Source organism: Anser brachyrhynchus (assembly GCF_964034855.1).
Source record: "Anser brachyrhynchus genome assembly, chromosome: 16".
NCBI lineage: Eukaryota > Metazoa > Chordata > Aves > Anseriformes > Anatidae > Anser > Anser brachyrhynchus.
Genome location: NC_137734.1, coordinates 1,775,985 through 1,790,594, shown reverse-complemented (window position 1 = coordinate 1,790,594; position 14,610 = coordinate 1,775,985). Strand labels below are relative to the sequence as shown.

General features: G+C 45.0%; 1 protein-coding gene across 12 annotated transcripts in view; it reads left to right on the top strand.

Annotated features, from left to right (window-relative positions):
* Positions 1 to 14,610, top strand: part of ZBTB46 (zinc finger and BTB domain containing 46) — a 58,846-nt gene that overhangs the window by 12,854 nt on the left and 31,382 nt on the right. For all 12 annotated transcript variants that reach the window (XR_013940174.1, XR_013940175.1, XM_080558776.1 and 9 more), the window contains one exon: positions 4,179 to 5,148. Coding sequence is in view for 10 of the 12 variants with exons in the window: in XM_080558776.1 (XP_080414902.1) it covers positions 4,179 to 5,148 (970 nt within the window). In the remaining 2 variants the exon portion in view is untranslated. The remainder of the gene's footprint in view (positions 1 to 4,178; positions 5,149 to 14,610) is intronic.

Below are 14,610 nucleotides of genomic sequence, written 5' to 3'. Positions count from 1 at the left end.
GTTCCCTAGAGATCTTTGACATTAAACGGGTGTTCTGGTTTGACATGGGTAGACAGAAAACTAATTAATTCCTCTGAATTTGAGGCATATTTAATTTTCTCCCCCAAAGACCTCTCATTTAAAAGGTACAACGCAGTGACAAATGTCGAATGCAGAACGATGTGTATAAGGTGGCAGACCTTTAGGCGGGGGAAGATCAAGACATCTGCAGTAACGATTGCTGGCTTGGTAGATGTTAACTTATTGATTAGCTTGGAGACATGAGTATCCCTTTCCTTGCACGCTGGAAAATGCTGTGACGTGGCCACCTGTCAGGGGAAGGGATGCTGCTCTTTGTAGTGGCCGTCTTTGTTCACCTCCCTCTCTCTTTTTATACTTACATTTTACGTCCTTTTGAAGGAAGATAAGTTGTCTTCCCTTTGGAAGAAGGATAAGTTGCCTCCCCTTTGCACAGAGGAACGTACGCTCTCATTGTTTTTACTTCTTTTATTATATTCATTCTATTTTAGAATGTCAGGTGGTTTTGCTTTCTTGTCCAGAAGGCACCGACCCACCTTCTGTGCCTGTCCCCCGTGCCCTTGGAAGCGTGGGCAGGTAGGGCACGGGGTCTGTGCGATGCTGCCGCAGTGACACGCTTCTGTCTGCTCCTGGCGTGCCTGGAGGGTGTCTTCTGTCAAGAGCCCGGTGGGCGGGAGGGAAGCCAGTAAGGAATCTTGCACAGATTTAAAAACCTCTTGATAGGAAATTAAGTCAGAGAGAAGCTATTTCATAAACAGCCTAGCAAGTGCTTCGTCCATAAGAAGCACCGGGTTAGTCTCTGTCTGCTTCTCAGACTGGTCCAGTATGAACCAAAGGTAGAAAGAGACGAATACTGTAATCCAGATTTTTGGCGTAGGCATCCTAAACAAAGAGTGAGGTGTATCTAGAGTAGGCCGTTATCAACACTAAGGGGAACCCAACCATGCACTGAACTAAGCTGAATAAATATACAAAATAGTAAATAAATGAAGTCTCAAGGACTCAGTGTAATTTCTAGCTGAAAGACATTTGAGAAGGAATCCAGGAAAAGCTGCTGTTGCATAAACGCACAAAAGCAGATGACCACATTGACGAATACTCCTGACGTTAATCTGTATTAAATTGAGGAAGGGAAAATCATCCTTGCAGGAAACAATTCTTTTTTTCAACCAATTCCAGGGAGATGCTGCCTCGGAGCATGGATTTTGATACCTGTAAAGGAAGAGCAGAAGGAACTGCCAGATCTGAAATCTTCCGATCATTTCTTAATTGTATGCTGTGAGATTTCTTGTATCTTCCCCTGAATCGTGTGGATACAGCAGCTGTTGAAGACAGAACTGATGATGGACAACTCACTTTATCCTGTGTGGCAATTCGTATTTCCTGAGGGGACGAAGCTGACTCTTCAGCTCCTAAAAGTAGATGCAGTAGTGGTTTCTGGAATAAGGACAAAACTGAACTGTCACTCGGCCTTAATAGGTGGTTCTCTCAAAACTAAAGATGCTGGGAGGCGGTGGCAGCCACCTTCAGAGCACGGATTAGGGAGTTTCTGTTCTGGCTGGGTCTAAGAGGATCTTTTCAGGCCTTTCCAAAGGCCATTTCAAATATCAATTCTGGTTCTTGCTCCCCAACTGTTTCTTGCTTGGCTATTTTTATTTATTGAGGTGGAGGTGGCTTCTGTGTGAGACCTTGACTGAGGTCCCCAGATGGATTTCAGCATTACATGGGTAGTGTTACTCAGCGTAGAGCTGCGCTGCTATTGACCTCTTCCCCTTCAAATAAAAAGGGTAAGCTTCTTTGTGCCTTTTGTGCTTAATCCTGTAGAAAAGCTGCACAGAACTGAAATACATAAACACCAGTTCAGCCTGTTTGCGTTGCAGGAAGGAAGATGGTCCTTCCTCTTTGGGGGAAGCGAATGTTTTTCAATGGTTAGGGCCCAGCTGCTATGGCAGATCAGCATTTCTGACACTGCCGAGGAGACAGCTCGGTTCGTGCAGGCCGAGGAAGCCTGTGCAGGCAGTGGTGGTGTAACCATCAGGTGGGTCCTCTGGAGGAGAGGTCCTGGGCGCCATACGTTCTGTGGGCCGAGGGGCGGCTCTCCAGCCAACGGTGTCGGCGAAGCTGTAGCTGTTCCGCTTCTGCGGGGGGTATTAATAGCGCAGAGTAGGGAAGGGGGCACGGGCGTTACGTATCTGTGCCCCACGGCACTGGGAACCCGCTTGCACGTGTCAGGAAGCTCGGAGTCGCGGCTGTCCTAGGACGGCCCTCTGCTGCGAGGCGACTCGAACAGATGGGCCCGAACGTGTGTCTGAACTCGATGCATGCTCAGAAGTTGCTTCGAGCTAACAGCAGCCTCCTTACTGACAGTGCTTATATTTAACCGTGTGCGCTTTAAGCCTGTAAGACCTCAGCGTTTTGTTCTCACAGTGATTTTGTTTTTATCAGTAACCACCGGGATCCTGAATCCAGGCCTCTGATGCGTGTGCCTGCCCATAATTGCACTCCAAATCTGGTCTTGTCAGCACATACCGATTTTACCGTTGTATCTTGAGATGTAGACCCCCGTATCAACTTTACAGTTGGAACTCCTTTTGTTGGAACAAATTTAAGCTTTTGAAAGGAAGAAGTAGTTATAGTTATCCTTCACGCCGTATGGCAGCTTGGCACTCTTAATTAGTTGAACAGTTAAACCACTGTGACGTGGGTTATAAATCTTGACGACAAGCTCCAAGGAGCTGGTATAAGCGAGGTGAAATGCCAGAAATCAGGCAAAGGAATTTGTGAAGTTGTGGCAGGAAAGGCGAGCATGGCATTGGTGTGGTGGCGACTTGATGGGGTTGTTTGGCGCTGGCAGCCTCCTCCCTTGGCCAACGCGTGGATGCTGGGAGCCGGGGGGCTGCGCTGGCACGCTGGGTGTCAGCCGAGCACTACCCTGGGAGAAGAAGGACGAGGAGCCCCTGAGAGATGCTGAACAGGGAACCGACCAAACTGCATCATAGGAGACGTAAAGCTGTGCCAAACACCCGTGCGCGCTAGTCCGTGTTGATGTATCACTTCTCTTACTTCTGCTTTGCAGGGAGAATAAAATTCAGTCTGAAAATACAGTGCTATTGATTACTGTTAACGTATCCAGATTTAAGACCTCTTTTTTTCCCTGGTTTGAAATATCAAAGGTAGATAACTTTGGATGTAACTTACACGACACAAATGTCTGTCATGCTGCTAGCACTAACTAGTCATTTTTTCGGAGCACGCTGTCAAACGTTATGGAAGGTGATCAAAAGTCCTAAGAATTCTTATCAGCTTGATGGATGCCTTGTTATTCTGGGCATAAAAGCATCCTTGCTAAAAATGACCGTTTAGGTGATTTATTAGAATTCTTTACCCAGTGCTTTAGGGTGGCTGTGGGGTAAACTTGGAGATAAAAAGCCAAGGAAATAACATGTTTTATTGTAAAGTTAAAACCGTTGTGCCTATAAGTAGTTAAGCTTCAAATAACATTAATTTTGTAGTTCTGATCCGTTGCCAGTTAGTTTGGGTGGGGACTTGAAATTTTGTGATCTGTGGTCTTGGATTTGTCTATTGCTCTTCTGACTTGAAAACAGTATTTATAGCCCCTCAACGGCAATATAGCAAGGGAAATAGCTGGTTTCAATTGGCTTCTGCTGTTTGAGGATTTCAGCTATTCAGTGTGCTACGCATAATGCTTTTTCCCTTGAGGAAATTGTGTTTCAGAGTGCTCTTCAATAGTTTGTATCCATCAGCGTGGTTTCAAGTGTAGTACTTCTGTCAAAACCAAACTTTACTGAACCCAAACAGTAAAAACTGGCAGCTGTTTTACCCGAGCAACTCCAGACAGGTTTTCTTACAAGTCTGCGGCGATTTAAAGAAACATTTCTCTGGGATGCTATGAGATGCTGGAGGACTGAGCTTCAAATCTAGCCTCTTTTAATGTAAATTATTCGAATTCAGGTAAAAATATGCTGCGTTGTGTAATAAATGTAGAGTCTTTCTAGGCAGTTGTATTTCGTGGGATTCTTTCAAGAGGAACCTGTTATTTAATTTGGTACAATTTGGGGGTGGTCTCATTGAGTCTTAGAAAAGCAAGTCTGTGAGTTTGTTTCGGGTGTTGTAATACAGTCGTTTCCTTCCCCATACAGGACTTGTGGAAGAGGAAACACAAAGATTTCCAAATGAATAACCGAAAGGAAGATATGGAGATTGCTTCCCACTACCGGCATCTGCTTCGTGAGCTCAATGAGCAGAGACAGCACGGCATCCTCTGTGATGTTTGCATTATAGTGGAGGGGAAGATATTTAAGGCTCACAAAAACGTTCTGCTCGGGAGTAGTCGCTACTTCAAAACGCTGTACTGCCAGGTACAGAAAACCTCCGACCAGGCCACGGTCACCCACTTAGACATTGTAACTGCACAGGGCTTTAAAGCAATCATTGACTTCATGTACTCGGCACACCTCGCGCTGACCAGCAGGAACGTCATCGAGGTGATGTCGGCTGCCAGCTATCTGCAGATGACGGATATCGTACAAGCCTGTCACAACTTCATCAAAGCAGCTCTTGACATAAGCATAAAGTCCGATGCCTCGGACGACCTCATCGATTACGAACTCGGAGCCCCTTCCAGCAGCAGCACGGATGCTTTGATTTCGGCGGTGGCGGCTGGCAGGAGTATATCGCCCTGGTTAGCCCGACGAACGAGTCCAGCCAACTCTTCTGGAGACTCAGCTATCGCCAGCTGCCACGAAGGAGGGAGTAGTTACGGAAAAGAGGATCAAGAACCAAAAACAGACAGCCATGAAGACATTTCATCCCAGTCCCTTTGGTCTAGTGACATGGGCTATGGGTCTTTACGTATCAAAGAGGAACAGGTTTCGCCGTCACATTACGGAGGGAGCGAACTCCATTCTGCCAAGGATAGTGCAATACAGAACACTTTCTCGGAACAAGGAGTAGGGGATGGCTGGCAGCCCACTGGGCGCAGAAAGAACAGGAAAAATAAAGAAACTGTGCGTCACATTACGCAGCAAGTGGAGGATGACAGCAGGGCGAGTTCCCCAATGCCGTCTTTTTTACCTGCCTCAGGATGGCCGTACAGCAGTCGAGACCCAAGTAAGTCATTCTTCCGCTTCCGTTGCTGACATGGGAAATGTTGAGTTAATTATATCTGTTTATGGTATGATCTTATCAGTCTCTGAGATATATTAGCTTATCGGAGTGTGAGAAATGCAGAAACCTGCGTTGCCAGCAATTCTCAGGCGCCGCGCGCTGTGCAGCTCAGCTGGGAGCCCGTGTTGCAGCAGTGCTGGTCCTTCTGTGAAAGGAGGTGGTAATTCTTTTTTGGTCTTGAACGTAGATCGGCCTACATCGCCCCCAGAACCCCATTATAATCATGGGAATTAATGAGATGGAAGGGTAGAATTTATTTTGGCAGGTCTGTAAAGCTCATCACTTCATGTCGACGTTGAGGAATTTTCCTTGCAGATATATTGATGTTGTAATTAGCCGCACAGAGGTGTGATTTAGTGAGTCTTAATGGCACGAGTTTCAGTACTCTTTGATACTCAGGTGTCACTCTGATCTGTAGGGAAGCCACCAGAGCTTGTTGCTGGTAGTAGCAGGACAGGTGGCTGGTAACTTTCAGGATACTGTTTTTTGAGGTATTTCCAAAGCTTAAAAATGTATTTTGATGTGTGATTATTTGTAGTCTGAGTGGCTGCTTTTTAAAAAATTATAGCCAGGGAGGAAAATGTTTTCTTGACTTCTTCTGAACCTTTGGTAGTTATTTTTGTCTCCAAATGAAGATGACTGTGCTTTTTGATTCACTAATCATGTGCAATAGATCCAGGAACGCTGGTGATGTAGGGGGGTTTGGTGTGTATTTTTTTTTCCTAAGGACTTGAAGAGAGCGTGGTGTGGTACTCCCTCAGGCTGACTTGAAGAATTTAGTCTGATGTGAGTTAGCCTCCTTCATTGCATACCAGAATCCGAGCCAGCCAGGAGAAGGGTGTGTGAGATTCTGTTGTCAGATTCAGATGAAATAAGTGTATAAGCAATACTGAAAGTCTGAGGAGTCTTCATGGGCTGAAAAAGGATGTTTAAGTTGCTTGCAGACTGACGTTTAAATGTGGCTTTCATTGGTATTTAAATGGATGGGTAACTCGACAAATATCTTTAGATGCATTACATTTTACAGTTATCTACTGCAGTCGGCTTGCGTGTAATTATTCTAATTGGCTGATGATAAAATCTAAACAACTTCAGTTAGAAGAAAAAATGTGAGATAACTTAAGATAATAGTGATTTATGATGAATCTTGGCTTTACAGTGCTTGTGCTCTAGAATTGCTTTGAGTGAAGACTCACCATGGGCTGCTTAGGATGCTATTGGCACACGTTTTTCATAGCATCCCATAAAAACAACTCAAACGCTTGTGCTGTCTACGAGGTGTGCGGGTTTTGGACAGGTATATGAGGCAAACCACACGTGTTGCAGTGACTACAGAGGCAGAAATGCAGCACTGATCTTAGCCAACTGCCTATAAATAGAAGGTCTTTATGCTTTTGAAAAGAGTGCCAAATGTAAGAGATTGTATTACGGGAGGCTGAATGGTGGCTACATCTCTTAATTCCTAAGTGTTAAGGAATTAAGTAGAGGTGGCCCTTTTCTTTACAACTGCTTGCAGATGAGAAGATGGCTTCTGGTGTCGACTCAGTGCGGCAGATGCAATCACGTTATTTATTGCAAATCTTGTCTTAAACACAGTTCCCAATAAAAGAGGCGTTCCTAATGAATGGTGGAGGCTGGGTGAGGTGTTTTCGTATTCCACCGCTCCTAGCAGAGCAAAAAGAAGAACCGAACAGCAGCGCTTGTGGTGCTCCGACACCCCTGCGGTGCAGGGGGAGCCTTGTGTGTGGCTCGGGTTGATTTCCCTGATTCTGGGGGGGAGACTTATGGGGTGTGATGTAGGTGGATCTCAGATCCGTGCACGTTCAGTTTTAGTTTGCACTTGGAGGTTGGGAGCAGCGAGCCTTGTGTGCTTGTGTCCCTAGGTGTGTGGTTTTGTGAGGTCACGGTGGGCCACGCAGGCGGGGTCGCTTCTCTTCCAGTGCACAGAGAAGAAGAGAAGCATCCCTGCTGCCCCAGACCATCGGTCTCTCTCCACAAGCAGTGGGGTCTTTTGGTCTCGCATTAATGTTTCCCATCTCCAGCAGGTGGAAGCAACCCTCTTGCGAAGTGCTCGCCCTCCAGCTGTGAAGCTGCAGGGTTCTGCTTGGGTTACGTAGGGGTGCCCCAGGTGCTTCCCTTTCCTGATGGAGGTCAGGAGGAGTCTGGGGGTACCGCAAACTTAGCTCCAATACACGAAGAAGAAACGTTGATTCTCTTGCGTAAAAGAGAATGCATTTTGTAGTGAGTTTTTGGGATGTGGTTGAGCGCTTCGTTCCTTACGTTTCAGCTTAAAGTTGTCTTTGAATTGGGTAGTGTGAGGCTTTGTTCTTTAAAACAAACTTCATGGTCTGGGCTTTTTGTTCCTCCCCTCATGCAGAAGTGTCCCTAGCCGTATGTTCGTGGCCGAGATGAAAAGGTGCCCTCTGAGGAAATGGCTGAATGTTCCTCCATGAATATGCTGAGAGGAAAAAAAGTTACCTAGAACTCTGTTCTTTGAAACTCATTAACTTTTCTGATCTAATCGGTTATTTTAAGATGCTGCTTGCGAAGTCTGAAAGCCCTGATGATGGGATAGTTTGGGTACCGTTGGCAAATGCTTCTATTCACCCGATACAAAGCTGATTTAGGAGAGTCCATCCTAAAACTTCAGCGTTAGTGTCCTCCTCCTGAAACTGTTGCAGGTAATCATTTGGCCTTTTTTGCATGCAGCGTTTTGGAAGGCGTATCTTGAAATAACTGTGGCATCAACTTCTTAATTCAATGATTCTTTGAGGAAAGGCAGTTACATGGGAACACTTAATCCGTTGTATTTCAAGGAAGCTCACTGGTCATTGGACCGAAACAACTGACAGCTCGTTTTCACCTTGCGGTCGTGCTTCTTTCAGTGGGAAACTCTTGGTTCAAGAAGGGTGTGTTGGGCTGTGTGCATGACGTGGTGCAGCGGGGCCTAAAACAGGCACAAATCTTCTTTTTTAACTAAAAGGACAGTAAAATTCTTTTCAAATCAGGTGATTCTCTTCCAGTTGCTGGTGGGATGATGCTTAAAGGCTTTGGATTTGATTACACTACAGATTAACAGAAAAAGGAGTGCCTGGAGTAATCCCATAAACGGTAATCTAGCATCATGGAAGGAGCTAGTGAAGCAAGATTCCTGATGTCTGTCACGAAGAGCGTATCTTCTTTCTCCGCGACAGAACGATCAAACAAGATTTGCAAAAGAATCCAAACTAAGTCAGGATGCTGGATGGAGAATGTGATTTAAGCTTTCGGTTTCTGCCGGGTGGTGTCAGTCAGTCACGCAGCTTGATGAGGGCCATCTTTTCACGCTCCTGCCAATTTGGTAATTTGGGTTCTCTGTTGAGTCACAGAGCACATTAGGCTTTTTCTTTCTCATCCTGTTTGGGTTGTTCAGGATGTCGCTCTGTCATTCCTTATACGAAACATTCAGATGTATGTCTTCCTCGCCAAGCCACATTAACTTGGAACAGCAGTTCTCCAAAGTAAACGCGAGGATGGGCTTTTATAAATAATAACTTTCTTCATAACTGAGCCAAGAAGAATTTCCTCCGCAGACTTGCGAAAATAACAGGTCTGCATTTTATTCTAACCTTTTTTTTCTGGACCTTCGTAGAGTTTCTAAAGAAACCTACTGCTATTTATTAGTTGTAATACCAAAGGTTTTAATGAAATTCTGAAGTAGTCTCGTGTCTTGAGCACCTTCATTTTCCCTGGGTTGCTGTTCAGTTAACGCTTGTGGATGAAGCTCGTGCAGGATTGTAGATCTTGAGGGCCTTGCCTGCAGGATGGGGTGATATTTTAAAGGCTCTCGCCAAAGAGGGTGATTATCTTCACTGCAAGAGCTGTTACGCTAGCAAAATACTGCTGGTTTTGCTTCTCCGTATAATGGAGAACCCTGTCACATGGGGGGTGTCTTTTGAAGAATTTATTGATGGTTTTATTAATGCGTTAGTTCAAGCATAGTAGTTGTGATTCAGGAATTTATTTCTAAGGAAATACTCCCACACGTCTTCTGAGTGTTTGCACCCGAAAGCTGCAAGCAATCTTTTTTTTTTTTTTTGATGCCAATTGACTGTGAAATGAAGCTAATTATTTTCAAAACAGAACAGTCATTTATAAAGACATTATAGTTTAGGATCTTTTGCCTTTACTTTGGTGACACGTAGTGAAATTGTTGTATTCTGCAAGAAGAGCTTCAGGATTTACGTTAGCCCGGAGTAGTAATCCTCACGGGAAGGACGGACAGGACTGCACTGTGTCCTCCTTTGCAGAGTTCCAAGTTACCTCAATATTTCCCTTCAAAACCTTTTGCTGTGCACAGGTTTCCTCCCTCTTGGTGAGGAGAATTTCAGGCTTGTTTTTGGATGACGCAGTCTGATTGCAGCGCCGTGAGTCGTGCTACTGGCTCTCCGCGCAGATTGGAGACAGCTGGTGGCGTAAGCTTTTTCCCATCCCTTTTTCCTGTCTTGGTTCCTTGGGAGTGAGTTACGATTGCGGGAGCTGTTGGCGAGCCCAGATGCTGAGCGGTCGGATCGTGTAGATCGGAAGCGTTTCGGAAGGCTTCGGAGAGAGGAGAAAGAGCCCCGTGCAGGTGGGCTCAGCCAACTTGGTGCAGGTGAGGCCTCAGCACCTGTCTGAATGCGTAGGGGGTCTCCTATGGAGTTATTTATGCTTGCAAAAAATATCTTTTTCTCAGCAAGCTGCTGGGTAACTAATCTTTTCCGTGCAAATCTTCAAATCCTGATCTTGTCGCGTCATCTTCAGAGATGAAACACAGATTTTTTGTCAACATCAGTGGAAGACGTCTGCTGTAGCGAGGACCAGGAATTCCTTCTATTGCTTTAGGACGTCAGGGGATACTCAAACAAGACAGGAAGCTGTTTGCCTGCCAAAAATGTGTAGGCATGCTAATGGGGCAGTGATGACAGCCGAAGCAGAACTGGGTAATTATTTTTGCTTTTGCTGTATTCAGAATGACGCTGCGCTTCGAGTCCTGGCTACAGGTTTGTGTGCGTTGTAAGCATCTGTGTATTTATCACATTCTTTTCATGATCCAAACACTTTAAAAAAAAAAAAAAAACACAAAAAAACCCAAACCAAAACAAAAAAAAACAAACACAAAAACTCCACCAAATCACTTTCTTGAGCTGGGGTGTTGGTTGTGGGTTGGTGTGCGGTACGTATGTTTGCAAGCCTCTTCCTGGAGAGAGAAGGGCAGACCTCTGTAGGAGAGGACAGTGGTGACTAGAGCATGCAAACTGCTTGGTGATGACTGCCAAATGTGAGAGACAAGCCGTGTGTACGTAGCCGTATAGCCAGCAGATGCAGCCAGTCCAGCGTTTGGGGAATCGTCAGCTGTTTGGTGGTTTCTGTAGATGCAGCTACTGCACAGTAAAATCTGGTTTCAATAGATACTGTTCAGGAAACTTAAGTTGCTGCAAATCCATTTCTTAACCCCAGTCTCCTCGTTTTCTTGCTTTTTATTTATTTATTTTTAAAACATTGGAAATTGCATTGTTTTTATTGTGGTATTTGGCAAGCGTTTTAGTCCATGTGGTGGAATAAAGGTCTTAAATATTGAGAAGAGGAGGAAAAAACTGAACATAGTGTTTGTATTCAGGATTTGGATGTTTAAGGAACTCTTAAGGTTTTTGTTTTGCAAAAACGGAATAGTTGTGGCTTTACGTGTTACTTTATAAATAATCAAATCGCTGTCCTCAAGAGCTGGTATTGGAAGGAGGAAGAAAGAAGATGCACAGGCTAGCACTGAATGTTAATGAAGACATAAGGGAAAAAATATGAATTCAGACAGATGGGGGCTTTGCAGTCTGGGACAGAGCTCTTTGGCATGAAGGAGTGTGCTGACACAGAACGGAGATACAGAGGGGGAAGGAGCGGTAGCATTTGTATGAGAAGAAGGAATAAGGAGCAGGAAGAGGGGCAACAGAGGATGGAGAACAAGTTCTGAGAAGGAAAAGCTTGCATTTGGTGTAGTAAGGGACAACCCAGCGAACATCCGTGGTAGCATCTGAGAGCGGCTGAAGTGACGAGGGAGCAAGATTAGACGAGACCATGTCTGTGTCGGGAATACCTGCTGAACGTTGAGGCACAGTGCATGAATTTATTTCCAATTTCCTACCCTACTATTTCTGCTAGAGATCGATAAACCTTACGTAACTGAACTCCCTCCTGTCCAGGCATTCGCCATTCTTACCTTTCGCAGACAGACATTAGAAAGCAATGCCCCGCTCACATCCGTAACGTTTCTTGAGATCCCTTAGATCTTACCTAAACCAAGATTTTATTGGTGAGTTGTAGATTTTCTGGGGGGACAAAAGCAAATACATTGTTACAGCAATGAATGACAACTAGGGTGGTTAACGTTTCAGTTGTCAAATTAATATGTTTAAAAATGGGCTTGACCTTTAATAGGTTCCTGCTGTTAGTTCGTTATTTAGATCATTGTTTGGTGCTCGGTTTTGGAAGGATTGCCTTCCAGTTTGGATAGGTGTTTTGAGTCAAAATGTTCAGATTATTGTAGAAGCGTTGAGTATTTTTGAGGATAAGCACGAGTAAATTCCAAATATCTTGCCACCTTGGAAAACAAAGTTACTGCATTTTTCCACCTGCTTTACAAGAAGTTGTAGTTACGGTGCAAGGTATTCTACCTTGCTACTCTTTGAGAGGGTTTTAATGATGTTCGTAATCACGGAGCAATTCCGCGCCGTACGCCGTGGCAGTCGGTGATGCCGGGCTCCCTGTCGCAGCCAGGCCTGCAGGGGTTACGGATTTCTGCCCTAATTTCTGCCACCCCCAGAATTCTTTCTTAGTGCCGAAATCAGCTTAGCCCCTGTTCTGCATTCCGCTGCCTTACGGAGCTGCCCAGGTTTCCAGACTGTCTTCGGTGCCGTCTGCCGGCACGTAAAGCCAGCAGTTTGCCTTCTGGAAGCAGCTGCTGGTTGCAGCAAAATGCAGAAACAAAGCAACCAAACCTCCGTGCCCGTGTGCTGGGTTTTGCAGAAGGGTCGTGGAGGGTGCTCCGTGAAGAATTCAGGTTATCCGTATCACCGCAGTAACAGGCTAATGAAATTATTAGGATGCAGTCTTCGCAGGAATAACTATATTGAGTTCCTGTTATTAAAGGGTTAGGTCAGGTTATTTTCGAGGCTGGAAACGAAAATCATTGCTTTTAAACCCAGACACTTAGCCATGGCTACACCCTGGCTTTAAAACGGTTCCACCCTAACCCAGCTTTAGCTCAAAGCTCTGTGTCCGTTTCCTTTCCCCGCCCTGCATTCCGTTTTCCCCAGGCTCCAAAGCCGCCCTCCTCCTCCTCCTCCTCTTCCTCCTCCCTATGGTAACGGCCCCAGCTCTGCTAATCTGCTTTAACCCTGGAGATCAGAGGCACTTCCCCTCTCTGCAGTGCCCTTCTCCCCATGTTTTGTGCCTTGTGCCAGGCACAGCTTGATAGATGCAGGCTCAGCTTGATAGACATCTCTTATCCAAAAAAAAATTTTTTTTTTACTCTTGTTTCTTTACTGAAATTGAAAGCAGTAAGAAATCAAGCTTTTAGGATTTTAGCACTTTGTAATCATCTCTGTTCAGGACTTTCACTTTCGCATTTGAAGCGATGCTTTTGCATTCGCACACAGTAGGAATTCGTTGTTTGGATGCAGTGTCAGAACGAAACGAAAACTTACTTTGCTGTATTGATCTCAGATTTTACTTTTTTTGACATTTCATGGATACTACCATTCATGTTTAATGTGGCACTTGAGTGTTGTACCTCTGTCTCTTCACGTCTGTGTTGTCAGGCAGAGACTGCGCTTCACTACTTCTCTGTACTGAAGAGCAACAGAAAATAGTATCAGACGTACTAAGTTCTGACTCTTGAAAAAAGAGGTTAAGCTTGCAGTCAGGCATAGTAGTTTTGAAGTGATAGCCTGTGTGAAGTTAGCGCACAATTCTCCGCATATTTTGGGGAAACAACAGTAGTTCAAGATATTTCTGCATTGGCCATTCTCTCCTGCTCAGACCACTTAAATATTACAACAGTTTCAAAAAGAAGTGACTCGTCCAATTTAACCATTTCTGTCATCTTTGGGGGTGGGTGTTCTGTCGTGTCTTGGTGCTTCGGTCAGTTCACCGGCCAGGCTGACCTCGCGGCCCTACAGACAGTTGAGTCGAGGTCACCTGCAGGCGGTGACAGCGACACCAAGCAGCTGCCTTTGGGGCCAGGAGCTCCTTTTGTTGACACAGCCCACAGGAAAAAAAATCTGCGGAATTCGATTTGGTGATAGGAAAAGTGAATATTGCAGGAACAAAATTTAAAAAAAAAAAATAAATTTCAGATACCTGGAGGAGTAGAGAGAATTTTCCAGTTGACCTTTGTACGCTGCCTATTGTTCTGAGGAAAACAACGATGCTTCTGCTTTTGGTATACCACTGTGGAAATATCAGTATAAAAACAGGTTGTACCCATGTAGAAATAAAACATCTTGTTAGAACATCTATTCTAGAAGTATTGGGGGAAGTTTCCGTTGCTATTGATACACGGTGAATCCCTGATGGTTGTAGGCTAAGACCTGTAGGTTAAGGTTTGCCTGCGGGGGTCACAGGGCCGGCCCGTCGAACCCCACGGTTTCCCCCAGGTCTTCCAGAAGCAGCTAACAGCACCCGAAACCTGCTGCTTTATGCAGGAGGTGCTCCTCAGCGCCTCAAATCCAACAACACAGGACAACGTCCCAGGTCCCAGGTTTGTATCACGGTCGAGGAGCTGAAGGAGGGCACGAAGCTGGAGGAAGAGGAAGGTGAGGGAGCGTGGCCCGAAGCAGATTTCATTTTCGGCTCCACGACGATCTACTTAAGGTGTCTGTTGTTAACCTGAAGGCGGTTTGTAATGATCGCGTATGTCGCGGCTAAACATCCATAGTCTCCTGAATTTGGGGTTTGGAACTTATTTTGAATGTGCCGCGGATTATATCCATGTGTACACTATCATGTTAGTAAAAACGTTGCTAATCAAAACCACTGTAGTTCATGGCTTCGATTCTCTGTGTAAATACTACAGTATGTGAGAATGCTGGGTTTTGTTTGACAAATATTAAGTTTTGAAACACTTTTTCGTAGAAACGGGGTATCTAAAATACAAACTTCAGGGATGTTTTTGGCAGCTGGTAAAAGAAGTCATTTTGTCTATCAACCTGGGTACCCCTTTTTTCTTTACTGACAAGAGAAAACGCTAGGAAATGAAAGCTTTTCTTTCCCGTTAGTTTACTTTAAGCCTTTTGCACGTAAGGACATCTAGCTGAATCTTCCTAAGTTTATAGAAGAAACATCATACGTGATGTTTTAGATGAAATCCACTGTCACGGAGATCTGTGCGGG